This window comes from Myxocyprinus asiaticus, chromosome 10, assembly GCF_019703515.2.
Source record: "Myxocyprinus asiaticus isolate MX2 ecotype Aquarium Trade chromosome 10, UBuf_Myxa_2, whole genome shotgun sequence".
NCBI classification, from domain to species: Eukaryota; Metazoa; Chordata; class Actinopteri; order Cypriniformes; family Catostomidae; genus Myxocyprinus; species Myxocyprinus asiaticus.
Window position 1 is genome coordinate 23,152,037 of NC_059353.1, and position 26,765 is coordinate 23,178,801.

Below are 26,765 nucleotides of genomic sequence, written 5' to 3' on the forward strand. Positions count from 1 at the left end.
ATAAATTAATAAAAAATATTGTTTCCCCACCCCCTAAAAGGGCAACATATCCCCTGAGATACAAACATTGTGTCAGATTATGAAACATTACAAAATTTAATTTATACATTTTCAACATGATCATATTAGTACAATTCCAAGCAAAATTATCCTCGAAATATAGTTAACGTGTAAAAGATATAAACTTTTATCTCGGGGTCAGCAGTTTTCTCACAACATGCTACCATGTCACATTAAGATAAAGAATGTGAGCTGATGCCTGAGTTTTTATACAAAGTCAAATAACCTCAGTATTTGGAACCCCTTTTCAATAATTTACACAGAAATTTTGTCCACTTGCTCAGTTCTCCTTTCCCCACCTCTCAAATGTTTTTCTTCCAAATCTTCCAGGATACAAAAACCTTTTTAGGGTTAATTAATTCATAATGAATGGGAAGGGATATGGTTTGACATTAATTTTAACAGAGTCAAGACTGATGAAGTATATTATTTTATTGGAGGACAAACAAGAAAGACATGTTCTAATAAAATAATGACGTAGTAGGCTAAACATTAAATGATCCAAATGTGTATATGAAAAATAATGATGGTAGCATACCATGCAGCTAACACAGTCAATCAAACAATAAAATGTGTCATCTTAAATCTATTCTGTAATGCTAATATGAGTTTACACTTAAATATAAACTGGATTACAGGTGATATTATGAGCTCTTAAAGACATCACAGTAAGCTGATTTTATAAGGTGAAATGAAAGACAGTCAGCTTGTCAAATTCAGAATGATTTATGCATAACATTAAAAAAGGCTTTCAAAGTTCAAAGGACTAGTCAATGTAGCCCTCGGGTTCCAGAAGAAGATACTGCTGTAGTGCGTTTGGCACAGGGAGCCTTGGAATGAGTGAGCAGCAGTTCTTCCCAAAGTATTTCCTCAGTGCAGACCGACACAGATGCGCTAAACTACGGGGTTTATACTCCAATGCAAAAAGAGACTCATAAAAGGGTCTGTGAAGCTAAAGACAAACATGTTAATGTTGTTAAATATCATTATTTGTATTAGCATCAATATGTGATAATAAAGCAGGTCATGTTGATCTACATATCTAGTAGTATCCTGTAGTCATAAAAGACTCACATAAAAAATATCCTCAGGTATGGCTTTAACCCATCTGTAAGTTACAGGAACAAGTGTGTATGAGTTAAATAGGATTTCCACAGTTTTAGGTGCTCCTGCGCAGGCTGTTAATACCTTAAAACAAAAGAAATATAAAAAAGATTATGTATGACACAGATACAATTACATCACAACACTACGAAAAGTTTTTGCCAAACTGCTATGGCATCCTGAGTAGGAACTATAAGAAACCTATCTTTATCCAGTGTTATTTGTTTATCTAATGAAAACTTTATGGAATAAGAGGAGTGTTTAACATAGACTATACTGTATATCCCTATATACAGTATAGGGATATACAGGCCTGCTGCTGTTTGTCCTGTTGTGTTTGATGGTTTATCTTTTAATATACTGCAAAGTGCTAATTCAGTAGTTCGTATGTTAATGTAATCTTGTGTTGAAGCAGTAAACGTATTTGGATGGCTGTCCGTATACTGGAGGGCTCGGAGCTTGAGACTCGACTCAAATCCTGATTACCTCCCAATAAAGGCGTTAAGATGAAAGATCAGTACCATGACTATGGCAGGAAGTATTTAGGACAGCAAGCCAGCAACAATCTAGTTGGTAAATTGGCTTGGCAGATACTTCTGAATTGTTCTTCCCCCCAAAATCTGTATAGAGGGAGCACTTGTGCGTTTGAAGGTGTGTTCTTGTACGAAGGCTGGTCGAGAGGGCTACACTGCAAGTTGAACAGGAGACCACCACTCGTCGCAGAAGTGGATGGGCTCATGGCAGGTGAATAGGGAAGGTGAAAATGAGAGTTGGCTCGTGCTGCGTTAGAAAGGGAGGGCTCACACTGTGATTCAAATGCAAGACTGTTCTAAAGAGAGAGAGGTTTAGCTCACGCCGTTTGAACGGGTAAGGCCAGCATGCATTCGAACGTGGAAGGTGAGAATGAGAGTTCGAAAGGGAGGGCTCACTCTGTGATTCGAAACGGGAGACTGCTCTATGGAGAGAGAGCTCACGGCATTTGAACGGGTAAGCCCAGCAAACAATCGAATGGAGGAAAATGAGAACGAGAGTTGGCTCACGCTGCGTTCGAAAGGGAGGGCTCACACTGCGATTTGAATGGGAGTCTGTTCTATGGAGAGAGAGCGCTTACGGCATTTGAACGGGTAAGCCCAGCAAGCAATCAAACTGGGAAAATGAGAACGAGAGTTGGCTTGCACTGCATTCACAAGGGAGGGCTCACAATGCTATTCGAACAGGAGACTGTTCTAGTGAGAGAGAGCTCACGGCATTCGAATGGGTAAGCCCAGCAAGCAATCGAATGGGGAAAGTGAGAACGAGAGTTGGTCGTGCTGTGTTCGAAAGGGAGAGCTCACACTGTGATTCGAAAGGGAGACTGCTCTATATAGAGAGAGAGCTCACGGCATTCGAATAGGTAAGCACAGCAAGCAATCGAACTGGGAAAATGAGAACGAGTTGGCTCACGCTGCGTTCGAAAGGGAGGGCTCACACTGCGATTAAAAATGGTGACTGCTCTATAGAGAGAGAGAGAGCTCACGGCATTCGAATGTGTAAGCCCAGCATGCATTCGAACAGGGGCCACTCTGTGTCTGAGGCGGAAAGTCCATCAATCGCCTTGGAGGGGAGAAGCCGTGATACGAGTACGTGGATGAGCATGTGCGGCATTTGATCGAGGGGGCTATGCTGTGATTCGAATGGGAGGGCTCTAGTTTAAATATATATATGCACATGTACACGTGCCCATGTATGCACATGCACGCACACCTGCCCTTATATGTACGTGTACATGTTTGCGCCTGTGCATGTAGGATGTATTGAGATGGCAGCGGGTGGTGACGTGAGTGACGGTGACAGGTGGTTCTGATAAAGGATAAGCTGATTGGTGATTGATGAGCTTTCCTGATATGGAAACGATTGGATCTGATGTAGCTGTGATATGTGTCTGAGGACCAATGATCGAGAGATTGAATTTGTTGTTCTGATAAACCTTTTTGGGCAGCTGTGGTTGCTGCGCCGGTACGGAATGAATGACTGGAGTAAAATTTTGCCGGGATGCCGGAATGGAGGAGGACTGATTTAAGGTGCTTTTGGAACCAGAATCTTGAAACTGCATGGTTAGTATCATCGGTGAATAACAGTGGGAATGTCTGTAAGTGAGAAATGATGCGAGAGATTGGTAAGGTTGGATGGGGGAGGGCAAGTTGAAAATGTAAATCGAATGCCCCTTTTTTAATTGATCTGTTTTGCTTTGTTTAATTAAGAGTCTGATTGTTTCGTTATCTATAATTTGCAAGTCTGAGAAGTTGGGATGGATTTTGGGTTCGAATTGTGTGTTGACAGTGATTTCTGAGCAAAGCAGAAAGCCGAAAAAGGCTAGGATAAACATAGCGTCGAGCGTGCGGGCTGTGTTTAATGAATGGTAACCAAGGCGGAGGGTTGTTAGGCATTTTGTTAAAATATCAATGTTAGAGGCATTCTGGTGTCTGGGCGTGTGGGTTGGGATTTTTTAATTCCTTTAATGAGCAGAGAAATTTGGGGGTTATTGAATGCTGGGGCTGACTTGCCAAATATTAATTTGTGGAAAAAATGCCTCTCAGATAGCATTCTGGTGTCTGGGCATGCAGGTTGTGATTTTTTAATTCCTTTAATGAGCAGAGAAATCTGGGGGTTATTGATTGCTGGGGCTGACTTGCCGAATATTAATTTGTGGAAAAATGCCTATGATGGTACCTGGTAGAATGCCTTTGAATTGATTTAGGAATGAAATAAAAGATGAAATGGATAATAAGGAAAAAGTTTGAGAACTGCAGCTTATAGGTTTGGTGAAATTGTTTGAAACTTTTCCAGGCTGGTTTGGAGAGTTACATTGAGAAGTTGTTTGTGGGGATGGTCTATAGGAATCTCAGCTCCAAACAGGGAAGTACCGGGATCGGAGTCGAGTCCACCTCTGGAGCTAATGCTCTGAATTTCTGACAAAATCTGGGTCCGGAGATTATTGGACACTTGCGGAGGCTCCATGGCTGTGCCATCTGAGGGAATGGCTAGGGAAATAGCTGTATGGAGGGTGAAAGTAGGAGGGCGGGCTGGTTGAGGCCCACCGGGAAGGAGTGGGGGTGGAGCCGGCGCTGAATGCGGAGGCATCCTCAAGCCTGGGGCGGCTACGAAGGCAGGATAGAGTGAGGAGGGGAAGAGCTGGAAAAGGTAAACATTGGGCTGGAGTGTTTGCCATTAGCAGAGGCAGCCTCATGCTCGATTCCACTACGGAAGCCCAAGGGTAAGACAGGTGGAGAGAGCTGGGGAAGGCTGGTTGAGGAGAAGGATTTAGGGCCTCTGAGGTTGGTGATACGCCGAGCGGTGGTGGCGGGAAGGCTCCTGCATCAGGGTGCCTGGTGGTTGGGTGCGAAGTAAGCGGAGGCTGGAATGGGAGAGAAAGGAGAGATGGTGGCTTGCTAGGCATTTGGCCTGACGCCGACACTGTGCTGGCTGAAGGTCTTTTATAGGATGGAAGTTTGGTGAGGGAGAAATCGCCTTTATCTGGAAAACCGGAGGGTTGAGAGCAGGAGCGCCGCGTCTAGAGGAATGGGTAGAAGGTAAGGATTGATCTATAACGTTTTCAGGGGTTTTAGGTGTAGAGGGAATATCATGTTGGGAAGAAACGTATAAATCATATAGTTGGATTTTACTTAACGTGCATGAAAAGTGGATGTTGGAAGCGGCTAAAGCGTGGTGAAGTTTGTTCACTGTCCATTTTGAAATGACAGGTATAGTTGGGCGGTCGACAGAAGTTGAAGATCTGAGTGATCTGGACAGTGGAGGAGAGGGTTGATTCCTACGTCTTGGTGTATGGTTTGCTGAGCGAGAAGCTCTGCGTCCTCGGCTTGGAGCAGCTAGATTGATAATGGCGTTGGACGGAGGAGTGTCTTTGCCGGGATCGGATGGCTGCGATGAAGTATTGAGGGGGGAGTTGAAGAGTTCCTCGTCAGAGGGAAAGAGATCCAGTTCAGACATCTTGCTGGCTTGAGGGTGGGACCCAAATATCAGGACAGTTGTCACAGGAAGTAGGTAAGCTGAGGCTTATATACTCCTGCATGCTTGCTGTTATTTGTCAGATTAAAATTAACATGCTCCTTCCGAACCTCTGTTAATTAACTCCATTTTATTTTTATATAAATATATTTTTTAAACCGAGCCAGTATGAACGCCCTTGTGACTTGCCTTGTGGCAGTTCTTGCTGGATTGTTTTTGGCGGGCATGGCAGCTGACGCTAAATTTGTTCAGGTGTTGCCAAAACAGACCATCGCCTACTCAAGGGATTTCCTACTCTCCTTGCGGTGCAACGCTGACATCACCTGCACTGGTGCTTTTACGATTGCTGGCTACTCCAGAAAGGGGAGATTAAAGACGAAAAAGCATGGGTCCAGAGGGGGAATTCATAACCAGCTTCAGAAATGGGGAAGCTGCCATCCTCTTCCAGTAATTACACTGTCTAATATCAGGTCCCTCAACAATAAAATGGACGATGTTACACTTTGTGTCAAGCGGGAAGAGGAATTCAGACGCAGCAATTTCATTTGCTTCACTGAAACGTGACTAAATGATAATCACAATGTGGACATCGAAAATCCAGGTTTGGATTAAGGAGGACATGTTGAAGGATTGCTTTGTTCCACAAACTGGGATGTGTTCTTTGATACATGCAGAGACCCTCATGATTAACTGACTGTATTACATCATATATACAGTTCCCTTACGACTCAGTACATTTGACATTGCATTTGCTAATGCATATGTGGAGTGTCCTTCCACACGACCTAGTTGAAACCTCTCTACAATAACGGCAATATTCTAATATTGGCTATGGTGTTTGAGCCCCGCCCTTTTAGGCGGAAAGCTGTCCACTATAAAAGCAGGCACGCAAACACCATTCCTCATAAATTTTTTCCTTCAAGAATTCATCTCTCGTCTAGAAGTTCTCTACTGCTTCGCTGATCTTAATGGCAATGAGAAAACTCTCCACTCCCCTGTAGTGCTCCAGCGAACATCACTCCACCTCGCCGCTTGACTCTTCACTGGTGAACGGGCCACTTCACCATCCTGATTCCCTGCAGCACTTCGGCAGGAGTTGTGTATCCTTATAAGAAATTGTATATGGTTATATTGTGTGTGTATATATACACTATATTGCCAAAAGTATTCGCTCATCTGCCTTTAGACGCATATTAACTTAAGTGACATCCCATTCTTAATCCATAGGGTTTAATATGAAGTCGGCCCACCCTTTGCAGCTATAACAGCTTCAACTCTTCTGGGAAGGCTTTCCACAAGGTTTAGGAGTGTGTTTATGGGACTTTTTGACCATTCTTCCAGAAGCGCATTTGTGAGGTCAGACACTGATGTTGGACGAGAAGGCCTGGCTCGCAGTCTTCGCTCTAATTCATCCCAAACGTGCTCTATCGGGTTGAGGTCAGGACTCTGTGCAGGCCAGTCAAGTTCTTCCACACCAAACTCGCTCATCCATGTCTTTATGGACCTTGCTTTGTGCACTGGTCCGCAGTCATGTTGGAACAGGAAGGGGTCATCCCCAAACTGTTCCCACAAAGTTGGGAGCATGGAATTGTCCAAAATCTCTTGGTATGCTGAAGCATTCAGAGTTCCTTTCACTGGAACTAAGGGGCCAAGCCCAGCTCCTGAAAAACAACCCCACACCATAATCCCCCCCTCCACCAAACTTCACAGCTGGCACAATGCAGTCAGACAAGTACCGTTCTCCTGGCAACCGCCAAACCCAGACTCGTCCATCAGATTGCCAGATGGAGAAGCGTGATTCGTCACTCCAGAGAACGCGTCTCCACTGCTCTAGAGTCCAGTAGCGGCGTGCTTTACACCACTGCATCCGATGCTTTGTATTGCACTTGGTGATGTATGGCTTGGATGCAGCTGCTCGGCCATGGAAACCCATTCCATGAAGCTCTCTACGCACTGTTCTTGAGCTAATCTGAAGGCCACATGAACTTTGGAGGTCTGTAGCGATTGACTCTGCAGAAAGTTGGCGACCTCTGCGCACTATGCGCCTCAGTATACTCTGTCATTTTACGTGGCCTACCACTTCGTGGCTGAGTTGCTGTCATTCCCAATTGCTTCCACTTTGTTATAATACCACTGACAGTTGACTGTGGAATATTTAGTAGCGAGGAAATTTCACGACTGGACTTGTTGCACAGGTGGCATCCTATCACAGTACCACGCTGGAATTCACTGAGCTCCTGAGAGCGGCCCATTCTTTCACAAATGTTTGTAGAAGCAGTCTGCATGCCTAGGTGCTTCATTTTATACACCTGTGGCCATGGAAGTGATTGGAACACCTTAATTCAGTTATTTGGATGGGTGAGCGAATACTTTTGACAATATAGTGTATATTCTCATTCTGAGGGACGATTTAACCTCCTGCGCCCTCCCACCCACCTCTTCTGTGACACCCAAGGGATCACACGAGGAGGCATGGCGGGGCCACGAGGTCGAGCAGGATGAATTTGAGGAGCACACTTTTCCCCAGTCAGTAAATATTCTTTTTGGAGTTCATGCATGCACACCTCATGAACGAGTGCGTACAGACCATTCTTCAGTTCAAACTGAAAAAACATTACCACTGAAGTCATTTCATTTTCATGTGCATTGCGGTAACTCGCCACTGTCTGGCTGCTCTAGCACCATGGACAGTGCCAGCCTTCTACCAACAGGGTGTTATGCTGGGTCAAGTTTTCATAAAGAAAGTACGAACCACAAATGCATCCAACACAGGTTAGAGCACAGTGTGTAATGGATGCCTGACTTTCTACACCTGGAAACAGGTGCGAAACGGCTGTGACATGTCAACTACCTAGAGCTACTGGCTGTCTTTCTAGCTTTGAGAGCTTTTCATTCTGATATTGTGAATCAACACAATCTGATTCATTGGGACAACACTGTAGTGTTGTATATATGTCGCCATGTTGCGCTGGCCCACGTATGGCTGGCGAAACGCAAGTATGCGCTTCCCCCGGTGTGCCTCCATTCTGTCATCAGCAAAGTCCGAGTGGACATGGAAACTGTTCTGTTTATTGCGCCGAAATGGCCCAATCAGTCCTGGTTTCTGGAGATGGTAGAAATACTGGACGGGCCTCCATGGGAAATACCGCTGAAGAAAGATATTCTATCTCAAACACAAGGCATGGTTTAGCATCCCCAGCCAGAGCTGCGCAGCCTACATGTGTGGCGTTTGAACAGAGCACTCTAATTGCGCCAAAACTGATGCATTCAGTCATGAACACCATTTTACAGGCCAGAGAGCCGTCCACGAGAGGCCTCTATGTGCTAAAAAGGAATGTGTTCACTGATTGGTGTCTTTCACATGGCAGAGACCCAGTAAACTGCCCCATACATGAAATTATCATATTTCTTCAAGAGCGAATAGACGCAGGACTCACTCAATGCTCGAAGTCTCGACTGCGTATCACACACCTGAAGCCGGCGCCACTATAGGCAAACATGATTTAATCATAAAGTTCCTTAGAGGAGCAAGACAATTAAATCCACCTCAGCTGGCTACAGTCCTGACTTGGGACCTAACTTTGATCCTAAAAGCACTCGCAGGGTCCCCCTCCTTTGGGCTCGTGGATTTGCGCATGCTCTCCATAAGTCCAATACTATTGCTGGCTCTGGCATCTGTAAAATGGGTCAGTGACTTACATGCACTATCAACTGACAATTCATATCTAGAGTTTGGCCCCTGACTTTCAAAAGCCACTGTCAAACCCAGAAAAGGCTATGTGCCTTAAGTTCTAACCACGCCCTTCAGAGCGCAGGTGGTTCACATTCAGGCCTTCTTCCCTCCTCAATTTAATTCGGATGAGGAACAATCCTTGCATTTGTTATGCCTTGTGTGGGCACTACACGCATACATTGAGCACACCTGCCAGTTCAGACTGTCTGATCAGCTCTTTGTGTGCTATGGAGGATGCATGAAAGGAATGTCCATCTCCAAGCAAAGACTTTCTCACTGGATCGTTGATGCGATTGCCCGGGCTTTCGAGTCGCAGGGTAAGATTTGCCCAATTGGTGTTAAAGCACGCTCAACTAGAGGCATGGCCTCCTCATGGGCATGGACGAACGGCGTGTCTTTACAAAACATATGTTTTGCAGCAGGATGGTCTTCTCAAAACATATTTATAAGGTTTAACAACCTAGACTTAACGTCTCTCTCTTCACAAGTCCTCTCTGTTTAGAGCGCTTGCTATTTCGTTTGCCAAACATATACTTATGCTCCTCCATTTAAGTACAGGCTCCCCATCATTTTACACAGCCGCCTGCATTCAGGCCATTGTAATTTACCATAAAGTCACAAGCACATTCATTATAAATAAACTCCCTTCCCGACTGGGTTTGTGAAGGTGTTAATTCATACTATATGACTATAGTTCATATATTCATTCTGAGTGCTTCCCTCCTGGCCCAACATGAGGGGCACTCACTTGTGGCATACTCATATTGGTCGCCGTCCCGCAGAACTATGGCATCATGTTTCCTCTCTGGAAGGTTATGTCGTGTAGTGTTCTGTTCCCCATATGCATTAGAAAATGCAATGTCAAGTGTACCGAGTCGTAAGGGAACGTCTCAGTTACGTACTTAACCTTGGTTCCCTGAGACGAAGGGAACGAAACATTGCGAACACTGGCCGCACTACAAGACTCAGAGTTCTTTTGAGGTGCGAGCGATGTGCTTCTTGTCCTTCAGTCAGAAAATTCTGAGGAATGGTGTTTGCGCACATGCTTTTATAGTGGACAGCTTTGCGCCTAAAAGGGTGGGGCTCGAACACCATAGCCAATATAAGAATATTGCCGTTATTGTAGAGAGGTTTCAACTAGGTCACGTGGAAGGACACTCCCCATATGCGTTAGCAAAAGCAATGTCTCGTTCCCTTCATCTCAGGGAACCGAGGTTACGTACGTAACTGAGACGTTTTGTGAAGAGACTGTTATAGACACTAAAGTTGTTAAAGTCTTTTCTAATAACAAACCATGGCTCTCAAAAGACCTAAAGATCTGTCTTAATGAAAAAAGGCAGCCTTCCTTAAAAATGACTGGGAAAGCTTCAGTGTTAAAAGGAAGGAATTGAGAGCTTAACTGATTTTAAAAAATGGCCAGTTGGTCAATCAGACCTTAAAGCTGCATGGCAAGGACTTAACATAGATTTGATGAATGTTACAATAGTGAAGACATTAATAATATGTATGCTGATATTCCTTTGAGCACTACAATTAAATTTACACAGGATGAGATCAGGACTTGTTTGGCACGGGTCAAGCCCCACTTGGACCTGGGCAAGATGGCCAATGAGGCCATGTTTTAAAGGTGTGCATCAGTGAACTGAAAGGAGTTTTAACAAGACCTTTTCAGTTCTTATTCAACACTCACACTGTGCCTCATATATATGGAAGGTGACTTTTATAGGACCACTGGCCAAAAAAATGGGTTCAAAAGCTTTAAAAGATTTTCGCCCTGTGGCACTAACATCAATTTTGGCTAAATGTATGGAGAGGGTAATTAGTCATCATCTTAGTTCACAAATTTGTGAGCAACTTGATCCTTTGCAGTTTGCCTATAAGTCTCATAGGAGAACAGAGAATGCTACACTTACTATGGTGGATACAATTGCTAGTCATTTACAACAACCAAAGGCTTATGCACAAATTGTATTTACTGACTATAGCTCTACTTTTAATATAATGCAGATATATCTGCTTTTAAAAAGCACCTTTTAGATTTGGGTGTAAGAGGGAAATGGTTCTTTGAATTCCGTTTTTTTTAATGGATCGCCCACAGAGAGTTTGTGCAAATGAAGCTATGTCTGACACAATTGTTTTAAATACGGGGGCACCTCAGGGTTGTGTGCTGTCACCGCTTTTATTTTCTGTTTACACAAATGAAATAAAACTGCATAGCAGGAATTTTAAACTTTTTAAATATGCAGATGACATGACACTAGTTGCACTGTTATAGGAATATTCCATAGGTCTCTAAGTTGGAACAATGGTCTAAATCAATTTTATTACAAATTAATGTTGAAAAAACAAAGGAACTGATTTTAAATCACCCAGAACCCCTCCTGGAAATAACATTATGTGGGCAGATGGTGGACATGGTTGATTGTTTTAAGTACTTGGGGACCTTGATTGACAGCAAACTAACTTTTTTCAAATAATGTCAATCTCATTTGTGAAAAAGCAAATCACAGGTTATTCTTGCCGAGGAAGTTGAGAGTTTGCTGTCAGCCAAGGTGTCCTGCAAAGAGTATATACCAGCCTGGTTGAAAGTATTCTAGTGTTCAACATAACAGTTTGGTACAGACAACTAACTTTGGTAAATAAAACAAAACTGGGTAGGATTGTTGAAATAGCTGGGAAAATTGTGGGTGCCAAACAAAAATCCTTAGACGACCTATACAATATGATGGTACACAGAAAAGCTTTGTCAATCACAAATGACATAACACTCCTCTTAATAATGAATTTCAGCTTCTTCCATCAGGATAGGACATAAAAATCTACAGTTAATTTATAAAAAATCCTTTGTTGATGTGCAATAAGCCTCCTTAATAAAACAAAGTAGAAGGCAAGAGTTTGCAAGGGCACACTTTTGGCTTAATTTTAATTATATTAATTAATTTTTGTGTGTGTGTGTGTGTGTGTGTGTGTGTGTGTGTCTGTGTACTGTATGTATTGTTTTTAGAAATCAGTTGTTTTGGTGTGTAAATGTGACTGTTTGTGGTTTTTTTTTGTTGAGACCAAAGAACAATTTTCTGCCATGGCTGGACAATAAAGTGAACTGAACTGAACTATATAGCCATTATTTAAAACTTTGTTCCTTTACAATGCTATTAGAAGTTACCTTCAGCAGTGCTTTTGGCCATACTTTAATTGAGCCGCGGTTTAACAGGGTCTGAACAATTGTATGAGGTTCCCACTCTTGTCGAACCACACAACTTTGTAGCACACTAGATAGTGGTGAACACCCATTATAGTCAATGGCATTAATGTCAGCACCATGGTCCAGGAGAAGCTCCACCAGCTTGTGCTGAACGTTGCGAGCTGCCTTGTGTAGAGGACTGCGGCGTTCTTTATCAGCCAAATTAATGTTTGCCCCTTTGGCTAGGAGGAGACGACAGAGCTGAAGGTATCGTTCATCTTGGCTGTTGGCTGTCTTTTCTGGGGCTACTCCACAAAGAACCCCCAGTGGTGTTTCACCTGATGAGCTGACATGGTTCACACAGGCTCCAAATCGTAGATAGAGTTGTGCGTGGTGGGGCAGACCATGTCTAGCTGCCACATGCAATGGTGTTTCATCTTCATCCTCACTAGGCAAGTTCACCTTGGCACCCTGTCTCACCAAGGCTTTTGCACAACTGCAAAAAGATTGTACAACAACTGCTAACAATGTGAGGTCAAAATCATTGCTGCTTGATTTTTCTAAAAACTAATTACAGATACTTTTTGAATAATCCATTTTGCAATTTGTGTCCTTTAAAGTACAGTGGAAGCAGAAAATGTAGTTTAAATTGCATTCATATCAAGCAAAGACCACAGTAGTGACAAATTCCTTGTATGTGTAAGCATACTTGGCAATAAAGCTGATTCTGATGTATAATGCACATACTAAGTGCTGGTACAGAATTCTAAAAAAGGAGTAAAAAATTCCTACTGAAAAATGAACCCCCCGATACTCTTATTGCAAGGTTAAAATGTATTAATTATTTTGCTATAGGCTAAAACCAAGTGTATAGTGCTAAGGTGCCTACACTCTAAGTCAAACATCAAACCTGTATGCCTTTTGCACTCTACATTGATAAATTATTACCTTGTTCAACTATATACTCATTTAACCATGAGACGTGACTATTCTGAGTTATCTGAATTACCATAGCCTTTCTGTCATCTCTAACCAGTCTGGCCATTCTTTGTTGACTCTCTCATCGACAAGGCTTTTCCGTCTGCAGAACTGCCGCTCACTGGATGTTTTTGGTACCATTCTGAGTAAACTCTAGAGACTGTTGTGCGTGAAAATTATCAGCAGTTAAGGAATACTCAAACCAGCCCATCTGGCACCAACAATCATGCCACGGTCGAAATCACTGATATCACATTTTCCCCCATTCTGATGGTTGATGTGAATATTAACTGAAGCTCCTGACCTGTATCTGCATGATTCTATGCATTGCACTGCTGCCACATGTTTGGCTGATTAGATAATCACATGAATAAGCAGGTGTACAGATGTTCCTAATCAAGTGCCCAGTGAGTGTTTATTAAGTATTTAAAAAAAAGAAACAAAGTTTGGAATAATGTACAGATTTTGCTGTTTCGGAATTTTTAATTCACTAAAGTGGCATTCAACTGATCACAAAGTATAGTCAGGACATTACTGATGTAAAAAAACAGCACCATCACTATTTGAAAAAAGTCATTTTTGATCAAATCTAGACAGGCCCCATTTCCAGAAGCCATCGCTCCAACACCTTATCCTTGAGTAATCATGCTAAATTGCTAATTTGGTACTAGAAAATCACTTGCCATTATATCAAACACTGCTGAAAGCTATTTGGTTCAATAAATGAAGCTTAACGTTGTCTTTGTGTTTGTTTTTGAGTTACCACAGTATGCAATAGACTGGCATGTCTTAAGGTAAATATTAGGTCAAAAATGGCAAAAAAGAAACTGCTTTCTCTAGAAACTCATCAGTCAATCATTGTTTTGAGGAATAAAGGCTATACAATGCTTGAAATAGCCAAAAAAACTGAAAATTTCATACAAAGGTGTACACTACAGTCTTCAAAGTCAAGGGACAACTGGCTCTAACAAGGACAGAATGAGATGTGGAAGGCCAGATGTACAAATAAACAAGAGTATAAGTGCATCAGAGTCTCTAGTTTGAGATCAGATAGACTGTAAGGTGTGAGAAGTGCCCGACAAGACAGCCACATCTATGGCAAGTGCTACAGGAAGCGTGGGGTGAAATGTCACCTGAGTATCTGGACAAACTGACAGCTAGAATGCCAAGGATCTGCAAAGCTGTCATTGCTGCACGTGGAGGATTTTTTGATGAGAACTCTTTGAAGTAGTTTAAGAAGATCTTAATTTTTTTTTCAAATTGTAATAGTAATTGTTCATGTTATTAATGTCCTGACTATAGATTGTGATCAGTTGAATGCCACTTTGGTGAATAAAAGTGTCAATTTCTTTCCATAAGACCAAAATCTCTACATTATTCCAAATTTTTGGCCACAAGTGTATATATATATATATATATATATATATATATATATATATATATATATATATATAAATAATTTATAAAGCATCTTGTATTATATTTCAGTTATACTATCTCTAGTATTTTATTATAGGACATGTCAGATCCATATCATACCGTATTGATGGTGGTGTCCTGCAAAGATGTAATGGAGTCAGCCCCTCTTCTGTCATTTGGTTAGGGTTAGCTCCATATTCCAGAAGCAGCTCCACACATTCAGTGTTGGCATTTGCACAGGCTTCATGAAGTGCTGCTTTTCCTCCTGCAATAAGGTTGGGATGTGCACCATGCTCCAGCAAGTACTGCAGGCATTCACTAAAGCCTTGTGCAGCAGCGATACACAGTGGGCTTGTCAGTTCTCTTTTATATTCCAAAGACCAAAGACCTGAAAAGGGACATTGACAGACCATTAAAGTTCTTCTAAGAATTTGAATATTTACAGTAAATCTAAATTCCACACCTGATACGTGAAACCATTTAGCAATTTAGGCAACTAACTAATTTTCAACATACACAGACTGACATTTACCGTAAATAATAACAGATTTTTTTCTGTCTTTTTCATAATAAGAGAATATACCTGTAAAATACAGAAAAATTGAAAGTTTTTCAATAAATCTGCTGTAAAAGCACAGTCAGAGTCTGTAACTTTAAATTATAAGAATCCACCACTTTATAACACGACTGTACAATTTTTTTTTTACGGTTTTGAGTGTTAATTTAATAGATATCAGTGTAAAAACACTGTTATCAGTGTAAAAACACTGACCAATAAATGTTTTTTTTTTTTTTTACATTTTTCATGCTCTGTGGGCATTTATTTAAAAATGCATGTTTGCTGTAAATTTTAAGTAATAAACACATTATAAAACCTATTAAAAAATCAGTTTTACAGAACTGTTCTATAAAATTACTTCCAATACAAATATTAATTATTTAAAAGTAAAAATATATTTGGACAGGGATATTTTAATCTCTACGCTCTAGCACAATACTTGTTTTGATTATAATGCACTGATCCTTCATACACACACAGAAAATCCCACCGGGAATAAAATAATAAAGGATATTTTGATTCAAATAATTTAATAATGTCAAAATGTTAAAGCTAGTGTGTGCAATCTTTTCCAGAAGCATTTTTTGTTATACTGATTGAAAGTCTCTTCACATTCTGATAGCAATCACTAATTTAAGTGGTCTAAATGTAAAAAAAAAAAAAAAATAAAGAAATATATATATATATATATATATATATATATATATATATATATATATATATATATGGAAGGGACAGGACTAAAAAAATGATCGACCAATCATTGCATTCGGTCCGAATGTAATGATAGGATGTCCTTCCTGTCTGTCAATCTATATTTGCATACCACCGCACAACTTGTTCGCGCAGACAATCACACGTCATCAGCGCGGGTTCCTTGACGCTGTGCAGAGCGAGCGCGAGAATGAAAGGCAAACCGCAGCTACCTTATGTTCCTCCTGAACCACCAGTAAAACCAAGAAAAGAAAGACCGTGTTTGAAACTTCTACAACGAAAAACCTTTGGCTCAATAGCGTGCTACAAGCAGAATTAACATTGGCATTGCTTTTCCACGCTGGAGGCACCTGCGGGATTCAAAGGGTCGCCATGGTTGCTGTTTTTCTTTTGGACAGGTAATTACATGGTTTGATTTGTTTTTGATATATTTTGTTAATGTAATTATGTATTTAGCTCATGTAGTTTGTGTACATTTACGAATTATCTCAACGCTAACAGCAGCTACGGTGTAAAATGAAACTTGCTTTTTTACATGAGGTAATCTGAAACCGTTGCGATGATTCCACCAACACGTCTCTCCTCCTGGCGCTAAGACTCTGCTCTGTGTGTGTGTTCATGTGTGATAGAGGAGGCGTGGCTTTGGAGACACCTCTGAAGCGAGGGCGGCCTCTCTGGGTTACACACCCTAGCTTTAAGTAATTGTTACCCCTCTCTTTAAAAATGTGGTAAATTGTAATGTCATCTTATATTTGGCAGAATATAACTTTATTGTAAACCACAGAAAATGAGGTCGGCAAACAGTTCTGTGTTGTGATTGGACAAAATCGTCGTTGCCGGAACTGTTCAGCCAATGAATGCCCGAGAATCAGCTGTTTGAATCTGAGCACCTGTGGGCCGCGGGAGAGCTGTCTGTCTGAAGAAGGAAGAGACAGCCTTCCTGCACAGAAGTCCGTGTTCACGGCAAGTGTTAATGTTTAGCATCAACTAAAGGTAATGTCTTGGTTTTATTTTTGTCAAATATCCACTGCTTTGCTGGGAGTGAAAACCGCTTACTTTGTTTTTAGTTAATTTATTATGAATAGTTCTGTTGTCAAGCTAAGTGATTTAGTGCAAGCTAACAGCAAGGTTAAGCTAAGTTGTCAAAGTGTACAGATTTAAGCTATCAAAACAATACCAGAGCTGAAGTTTTAACCCCTTTAACGAGCTGAGGGACATTAGTCTTAGAAATTTAATTTGATGGTGCATCTGTTAAGTTCAGTACAAGCAAACAAATGTAACTTAGTTTGTAGTGGTCGTTGTATTATTGAGCTTATTTTTAATGTGCTAACTTGGCAGTAAAAGTGAAAGATGCAGTTAGCTCTTGATAGAAGTCCAAAGAGCTAATGTTACATGTGATTATTGTTATAAAGCTGACTAAGGTAATAATGAAACCTTGTTAAATTTGTGTGGCATTTTGACACAGAAAATGTGTGGGAACCGTACTTAAATAGTAATTACAATTAACCCTTATAGTGAATAGTGGATTTTAACCCTTATATTATTTCGGACCATATTTCACTGTGTTCCCACATGTCTTCAGAAGATTCCTGCAAGCAAACAGATGTGACCAAGGTATGGTTCTTTAACATTAGAAAATGGAATAACCAAACTGATGTAGTATGAAGGCTGGAATGTTAGTGTTGCAACTACACATACTATGATTACATTTTTTTATTTTTATGAATTTGCCAGCAGGTTGTTTAATCAAACTGCTTATTATGCCAGACAACACACCCTTAAGTGTTAGAGTTACATTGGCAGAGCAGAGAAAAGTAGAAAATCAGTCAATGAAATTCAGTAACTTCCAGTTGATCAAATAATTCAGATACTAATACTAAGTTACTGATGATAACAATAACAGCAACAGTTATCATGATTTCAGATTTTTACATTTTACACACACCCCCAAAACATCAGTGAGCCACCACCATGCTTCACACTGGGGATGGTATTCTTTTCACTATAGGCCTTGTTTACCCCTCTCCAAACATAGCGCTTATGGTTGTGACCATAAAGCTTTATTTTGGTCTCATCACTCCAAATTACAGTGTGCCAGAAGCTGTGAGGCGTGTCAAGGTGTTGTCGGGCATACTGTAACCGGGCGTTTTTGTGGCATTGGCGCAGTAAAGGCTTCTTTCTGGCAACTCGACCATGCAGCTCATTTTTGTTCAAGTATCGTCGTATTGTGCTCCTTGAAACAACCACACTGTCTTTTTCCAGAGCAGCCTGTATTTCTCCTGAGGTTACCTGTTGGATTTTCTTTGTTTCCCAAACAACTCTTCTGGCAGATGTGGCTGAAATCTTTCTTGGTCTACCTGACCTTGGCTTGGTATCAAGAGATCCCCGAATTTTCCACTTCTTAATAAGTGACTGAACAGTACTGACTGGCATTTTCAAGGCTTTGGATATATTGTTATATCCTTTTCCATCTTTATAAAGTTCCATTACCTTGTTACGCAGGTCTTTTGACAGTTCTTTTTTGCTCCACATGGCTCAGTATCTAGCCTGCTCAGTGCATCCACGTGAGAGCTAACAAACTCATTGACTATTTATACACAGACACTAATTTCAATTTAAAAAGCCACAGGTGTGGGAAATTAACCTTTAATTGCCATTTAAACCTGTGTGTGTCACCTTGTTTGTCTGTAACAAGGCCAAACATTCAAGGGTATGTAAACTTTTGATCAGGGCCATTTGGGTGATTTCTGTTATCATTATGATTTAAAAAGGAGCCAAACAACTATGTGATAATAAATGGCTTCATATGATCACATATTAAATAAAAGACTAAAGAATAGAATAAAAGACATTTTTTTTGCATGATCAATCATATTTTCAAAATCAATGCCAAAATTTCACAATTTCTGCCAGGGTATGCAAACTTTTGAGCACAACTGTATATATGTGTGTGTGTGTGTGTGTGTGTGTGTGTATGTATATGTAACTACGCTATTTTTTTCTGTTAGTCAGACAATGTCTCTCATCAAGAGCAGCTTAATGCTTCATTTGCAGCTCAATGGGCAGAGGGAGTTGGGTTTGATACAGTGCTCTTTATTGAATCGAATTGTTTTGAGTCGTAAATTAAGAATTGATTTAAATCTAATTGTAACACCAAGAATCGGAATCAAACTGAATCGTGAGATTGCCCCAAATTCCCACCCCTACATGGCAGTACCACCATGTCCAAATAATATTTTCCCCATGCAATCCTAATCTGAATCTTTTAATAAATGTATACTGATACAGTCCATACTACAGATAAATTGAGAATTATACAGAAGGTAATTAGTGCCATTATTCACATTATTGTTTATATTTTAGATGCACATTATTATAAATCTTTAAAACCTTAGAAGCATTATTGTAAAGATCCACAGTAACCATTTCTTTGCTTCCATTTGGTGTTTATTTTGAATGGTAGGTTCAGTTGTCATGATTGTTGAATTTCAACTGTCAAAATAAAAGATTGAAAGCATGTATTGTTGTTGCGCTTTTATTGTTCTGGCCAATAGCTTCACATTGTTTTAAAAGAGCAATAGTGTATTGGTTGGTATGTATTTATATAAAATTAAAGTACACCATTCTTTTATCTGCTGAAGTAAAATGTTCACATAATTAAGCATATTGATTCCTGTATAAAACCTGTAATTTGAAGAACAAAAGAACCACAAAAATATGTATACTTATAGGAATATATTGTAAAATTGGTAGACCTTAAAGTGGTTTTAACAAACTTAAAATGTTATTACATCCCAAGCACTGTAAATGAATTGGAAAGTGTTGCATATTTAATGGATTATTTGATTTTAGAAATGTAAAATTTTCTATGAATTTCTGTGAATATATTGAATGATCACATAAAATAAAAGCTTAGATCTGTGAGCACACTAACCATAAACTTTTATATAGGGTTAATTACATGTAATTGTACATTATTTTTGTATTTAACCAATAGAATCTAGTGCTGTAACAGTGAGATCTCATGGATAAACAGTACATTGTAATAGTTTGTAGGCAGATCAAGCAATATTTAATGGTTATCCACTGTAAATTTATTGACAGATTACCTGTTTAAATTTTTTAAATAAGATTCAAAAAAAAAAAAACAGTAAAGTGACTGTTAATTTAAACAATTTTTCTTTATTCTACTTTTAAAAATGTGTACTTTGAAAGCGCATGTTGTAGATTAATTGAATAATTCATTCTGCTGTTATTTAAAAGATAGCAACCTTCAAATTGTGGGCTTTAATTGTATTTATGCAGTATTTCCTTGATTTTATTACATTTTAGAGATGTTTTCTAACAATAAAAATGTGTAATTCTACTCAAATTTGGTCGCAAAATTACAAAGAATATATACAGGGAAAAGCTGTAATTTTACAGTAATTGTTGAATTAAGTATCGTATTTTACTGTAAATTTATGGTAACAGTTTGGCAACTTTTGCTGCTGGACATTTTACTGTTTTTTTATTTTTTTATTTTATTTTTTCTTTACTTTTTTTTTTTTTGCAGTGTACATCCTGTTCTGACAAAACATCAAGAAAACCATGATTATTACTACAGAATTGCCAACACAAACAACTATATCTTAATAATGTCCTTTGCTAATGTCAAGATATCAAGCTAATGGTGGAAATATACATTAAATCTCCATTGTTGGGTTTCCAATATACTGTATGTATAGAGTGGGGTTCTATAAATTCAATATTTGTTTCTATGTTATATACTATACCATGCACAGAACCATGGACTATCCTTCTATAGATCTATAAGTTCTGATTGAAATTGTTTGATGTTAACATTTAGCTATAATAAATTAAATAAATTAAATCCTATTTTGTGGACAAATGCTAAGAAGAGAGATTTTACTAAAAATATTCATAGCAACAACATAAAATGTTTATTCACCTCATCAGACAATTAAATCAGTCTTTGTTGCATCCATCACCACAATACAGAAAAAATTGGATATTGTTGATATACATACGACATTCCTGTCTTTTTTTTTTTTTTTTATACCTGAGGGTCCAAAGGTGGTGTCAGGGTAAGCTTGCCATTCAAGTTCCTCCCGGCTCACATTGTAAAACACATCGACATCAATGTAGTTCCTTTTAAGGAGGGTACGAAGCCCTCTGGTATCTCCCTTCACTACAGCTCTATAGAGCCATAAGGAGCGTAAATGAGCTCTTTCACAATAATCCTGCCCTGACTCACTGTTATCATCCAGCAGTGCCTGCCATCCATTCAGCTGCACAGTGGAGCAGAGATTCTCAAAATGCATAGTTCTAAGCATCTCCAAACTTTTCAAATGGCTAAAGCTTTCAAGGACTTGAGTTTATATAGTCCTAGTCATGTATTCCTATGGCTCTGAGCAGTTTTTTGCTTCTATTTTTAGAAAGTCATTGTTCTCCATCAGTTGGTCATAGCTTATTGGGTCCAAAATTAGTTGTTGATGTATGAGATACGCTAAACCCTTTGAGCTGCAAATATCTAAGTCCATTTGTTGCCTTCCTTTTTATTTGAATAATAGACCTGTCTTTGCCAGGACATTTATGACATGCTTTATTGTTAAACAGATCAAATTTGACATGCTACTTCCATGTATGCCTAAAAAGCAACTACCAGCATTACAAATTAGATATTTATAGTATAGATTTTAAATTCAGTGGCATCATCTCTTAACTGTATGAGATCATTTTGGCTTTCAGCAGGAAAATCTTTACTGGAATTTGCAGAATGAATCGTAGGACTCAAGTGTTGCATGGAGACAGACCCAAACAATGACTGGAATCAGGACCCATGAGTATTGATCTATGCATGACATTCATATGCACAGAAGATTACCACAATCCCTTAGAAATCCAATGTCAACCCAACACAGATTCCTCACCGCAATAATACTGTAACCACTGACAGACAAAATAAAGCACAGTGCCATGATGAGCTAAGGGCTTTCCAAGTGATAAAGGACTTGTAGAGAGTGGCATGTTTAACTTATTTTGGATGAGGTTAGCTTTGTTATGCTTGCATGAAAAGCTCCAATATGTCAATGTGTATCATGTCTCTTTTGACAAAAGGAAGTCCAAGGAATGCAAGGGATGTTTACTAGCAGACATACTGTCCAAAGCAGAATCTCCTTGAACCTTTTAACAGCTCTTTAAAACCAAGATGAAAACACTCATATATTTCATAAATACATCCAGTTGATAATTTACAGTAGGCCATTACCAACATACTTAAATCTGGTAACTGATTACTTGATATTTTGCATGTAATTTAAAAATGTTAAATTTTACATCAGAATATTGAAACTCAAGAATGTGATTACAATTTTTGAATAGAAGATAATCATTTTAAAGAAGTTAAGACCCTTGAATGTACAAAGTTCTGTATTTCTGCATATTTTAGACTAACACAGTGGTGCTAAATACATCAGAGTCTCAAATAAACTAACCATTCATTATTGTTTTCCCTAAACAAACAGAGCAGATGCACCTTTTGTATGCCATCCTACTCATCAAATGTAACAAACCTTGTTTCTGAGCAGTCCACAGCAGTTCATCACTCTGAAATTCTAGCACCTTGTTCAGTTCCTCTGGATCATTGAATCCATCCTGCATGTCCCTCCAGTGGTGGGTTAGCTGGGCATCCAGAACAGGGGGACAAACAAAGTCTCTCCCTGGTTGCTTATAACCCTTAGCCTTGTCTTTCCCAACCCTCTGATCACTTTCTAAAGACAACCGCCTTCTCTCTGTCAAGAATGTGGCCTTACGATTAACAACACACGTCCCATTGCCTTGCGAGAACATTGCTACCAATGACAACACTATCCACTTTCCTTCTGGATTCTTACCTGCCTGTTTTTATGGCTATTTATATTATCACTGTTGCTCTACATAATGTATTTTTAGTACATATGACATGTGATCATTGTAGTGCAATTGCATTATAAGTGTGCCTTGATCATTGTTTTCATCAACAGCACAGCAGAGACTTTGGAGAGGTCAGTTTGATAAATATGCCAGATGCTCAGCTGAGTGGAGAGCACTACTGATGATATCACCACTGAATTACCCAGAAATAGAATCAGACCCTCCATTTCAACAAATCATGAAGGGAGAAAGCATTGTCCTCCAATCAGACTGGCCACACGTCTGCATGGGAACCTGATCCACACCAGTGCTTTACATTGTGACCTTAATTCCAAAAGTGCCCTGAACTGTCAACTCTAATTCCAGAGAGAGCGAATCATTCTTTCCTTGACACAAAATCATAGCTTTTTATTATGACAGTTGATTGACTTGCTCACTTCATTCAAGACAAAATTGTTCATAAACTATAGGGCTTCAGCTTTGCAAAATCACAATAGATATTATAAGGAGTTCATATGCATTGTGTAGGTGCCTGTCACACGTAAGTGTGGTCTTTAGCTGCACCTTAATGTGACCTCACATTTGAAAAGAAGTATTCATAAACAAGAGCAAGTAGAATTTAGCAGAGGGAAATATACACAACTATAAGATTGATTTTGAATCCCCTAATGAGCTGATGACATATGTGGGTATTTTATGGATTTTCAGATTTCAATTTATTTATAACATGCATATATATTTACATAAAACATTACACACACACACACACACACACACACACACACACATATATATATATATATATACAGGTGCATCTCAATAAATTAGAATGTCGTGGAAAAGTTCATTTATTTCAGTAATTCAACTCAAATTGTGAAACTCGTGTATTAAATAAATTCAATGCACACAGACTGAAGTAGTTTAAGTCTTTGGTTCTTTTAATTGTGATGATTTTGGCTCACATTTAACAAAAACCCACCAATTCACTATCTCAAAAAATTAGAATATGGTGACATGCCAATCAGCTAATCAACTCAAAACACCTGCAAAGGTTTCCTGAGCCTTCAAAATGGTCTCTCAGTTTGGTTCACTAGGCTACAAAATCATGGGGAAGACTGCTGATCTGACAGTTGTCCAGAAGACAATCATTGACACCCTTCACAAGGAGGGTAAGCCACAAACATTCATTGCCAAAGAAGCTGGCTGTTCACAGAGTGCTGTATCCAAGCATGTTAACAGAAAGTTGAGTGGAAGGAAAAAGTGTTGAAGAAAAAGATGCACAACCAACCAAGAGAACCGCAGCCTTATGATTGTCCAGCAAAATCGATTCAAGAATTTGGGTGAACTTCACAAGGAATGGACTGAGGCTGGGGTCAAGGCATCAAGAGCCACCACACACAGACGTGTCAAGGAATTTGGCTACAGTTGTCGTATTCCTCTCGTTAAGCCACTCCTGAACCACAGACAACGTCAGAGGCGTCTTACCTGGGCTAAGGAGAAGAAGAACTGGACTGTTGCCCAGTGTTCCAAAGTCCTCTTTTCAGATGAGAGCAAGTTTTGTATTTCATTTGGAAACCAAGGTCCTAGAGTCTGGAGGAAGGGTGGAGAAGCTCATAGCCCAAGTTGCTTGAAGTCCAGTGTTAAGTTTCCACAGTCTGTGATGATTTGGGGTGCAATGTCATCTGCTGGTGTTGGTCCATTGTGTTTTTAGAAAGTCACTGCACCCGTTTACCAAGAAATTTTGGAGCACTTCATGCTTCCTTCTGCTGACCAGCTTTTTAAAGATGCTGATTTCATTTTCCAGCAGGATTTGGCACCTGCCCACACTGCCAAAAGCACCAAAAGTTGGTTAAATGACCATGGTGTTGGTGTGCTTGACTGGCCAGCAAACTCACCAGACCTGAACCTCATAGAGAATCTATGGGGTATTGTCAAGAGGAAAATGAGAAACAAGAGACCAAAAAATGCAGATGAGCTGAAGGCCACTGTCAAAGAAACCTGGGCTTCCATACCACCTCGGCAGTGCCACAAACTGATCACCTCCATGCCACGCCAAATTGAGGCAGTAATTAAAGCAAAAGGAGCCCCTACCAAGTATTGAGTACATATACAGTAAATGAACATACTTTCCAGAAGGCCAACAATTCACTAAAAATGTTTTTTTTATTGGTCTTATGATGTATTCTAATTTTTTGAGATGGTGAATTGGTGGGTTTTTGTTAAATGTGAGCCAAAATCATCACAATTAAAAGAACCAAAGACTTAAACTACTTCAGTCTGTGTGCACTGAATTTATTTAATACACGAGTTTCACAATTTGAGTTGAATTACTGAAATAAATGAACTTTTCCACGACATTCTAATTTATTGAGATGCACCTGTATATATATATATATATATATATATATATATATATATACACACACACACACACACACACATATACATACAGGGTTGGGAGGGTTACTTTTTAAAATGTATTCCACTACAGATTACATTCTGTAAAATGTAATTTGTAAGACTGTACTGGCATACACATACAAATACACTTACATTAAAAATAAATTTTCTGATATTCTGATAAAATTTATGATCAAACGTGTTTTTTCTTGATATAAAATTAATCGTGGTAGGTAACATGTGCATGTAAAAGGGCTAGAAAAATCATTTCAGCTAAATTTTCACATGACAATTTACACAAGGTTAACCATTTCTGCTGCTCCAAACTTTAAAACCACACAGCTGTGTCTCGTTTGGAAGGCTGAATGCTAGGTAGGACGCGTCCTTTGAAGGCTGCAGTATACCGAGTGTCCTCATTTAAACAAGCCTCTTTAAACTAGATAGTCTTCGTAGGACAAACGGAAACGGAACGTAACATGGTTGCTATGACAGCACGCCACTCTTTAACAAGCGCGAGCGCTTTGAGTGAGAAGAGAACAAAGTCCCTTTAGAAGGGAATGTATGAGGTAAATTTTAGGAGAGTTATAATGATGTAAAGAGAAAAGAAAATAGATTTTACAGGTGTACTTTTAGTCTAATACTTTATTTTAATTATATATGAATATAATTATACATATTATTTACTCTGCACCCATCTACTGAGGTTCTTCAACTTGGGAATTAACATTCCTTGCGTTTGAACATCATATGTACGGGCAAATTGTTTTTTTTTTTTAGACATTTCCGTTGAAGCAAATAATTATGGGTTGTGAGTGCCCACGAAGGATACACCTCACGCATCCTCCGAATTCCCGTGAAAGAAGGTCGCATTCGAAGTGTCTTACTCGCTTTTCTGAAACGAGACAGCCTCAATGACGTATGCGGCCGGCAAATGCAACCTCTGGAGGACGCATCCTTCCAAACGAGACAGCCAGAGTGTACACAACCACATATTTTTCCTCAATGACGTCAAAGCCTCCTTTTCACTTATAACAGTGTGAAAGCGCCCTCTGTCTGCTTGTATGAATGTAACACATTACAAGAAAGTGTTTCACCACTGTTCAAACATTCCTTGGATCGCATCATTTATACAGATAAATGTTTTCCATCTGAAAGGACTAAATATTAAATGAAACAAATGACAATAAATGCAAAGTAATCTCTTCAGTAATCAAAATACATTTTGAATGTAACTGTATTCTAATTACCAATGATTTAAATTGTAACTGTAGTGGAATACAGTTACTTATATTTTGTATTTTAAATATGTAATCCTGTTACATGTATTCCGTTACTCCCCAAACCTGTAGATACTGTATATCTATACTGTTTATATATACTCTCACTTAGCACTTTATTAGGAATACCTGTAAACCTACTTATTCATGTGATTGTCTAATCAGCCAATCGTGTGGCTGCAGTGCATACAATCATGCAGATACGGATCAGGAGCTTCAGTTAATGTTCACATCAACCATCAGAATGGGGAAAAATGGTAATCTTGACTGTGGCATGATTGCTGGTGCCAAACGGGCGGGTTTGTATTTCTGAAACTGCTGATCTCCTGTGATTTTCACGCACAGTCTCTAGAGTTTTCTCAGAATGGTGCCAAAAGCAAAAAACATCCAGTGAGTGGCAGTTCTGTGGAAGGATATGCC

The 26,765-nt window shown here is 39.5% G+C and overlaps 1 protein-coding gene across 1 annotated transcript; it reads right to left on the reverse strand.

The window, feature by feature from the left end:
- Window positions 1-474: 474 nt before the first annotated feature.
- Window positions 475-22,610, reverse strand: LOC127447081 (ankyrin repeat and SOCS box protein 18-like). Its single transcript, XM_051708600.1, has 5 exons — window positions 22,329-22,610; window positions 14,601-14,868; window positions 12,066-12,579; window positions 1,135-1,248; window positions 475-1,012 (listed from the first exon to the last, which is right to left on the reverse strand). The coding sequence occupies exons 1-5, from the start codon at window positions 22,603-22,605 to the stop codon at window positions 827-829; spliced, it is 1,359 nt and encodes a 452-aa protein (XP_051564560.1). The 5' UTR covers window positions 22,606-22,610; the 3' UTR covers window positions 475-826.
- Between the last annotated feature and the right edge of the window lie 4,155 nt (window positions 22,611-26,765).

Coding starts and splice junctions, on each gene's coding strand:
- LOC127447081 (XM_051708600.1), bottom strand. CDS start 22,605: ATGTTCTCGCAAGGCAATGGGACGTGTGTTGTTAATCGTAAGGCCACA. Junction 1,249..12,065: donor GGCCAAAAGCACTGCTGAAG/GTAACTTCTAAT, acceptor TTTTGTTTTAAG/GTATTAACAGCCTGCGCAGG. Junction 1,013..1,134: donor TACCTGAGGATATTTTTTAT/GTGAGTCTTTTA, acceptor GTTTGTCTTTAG/CTTCACAGACCCTTTTATGA.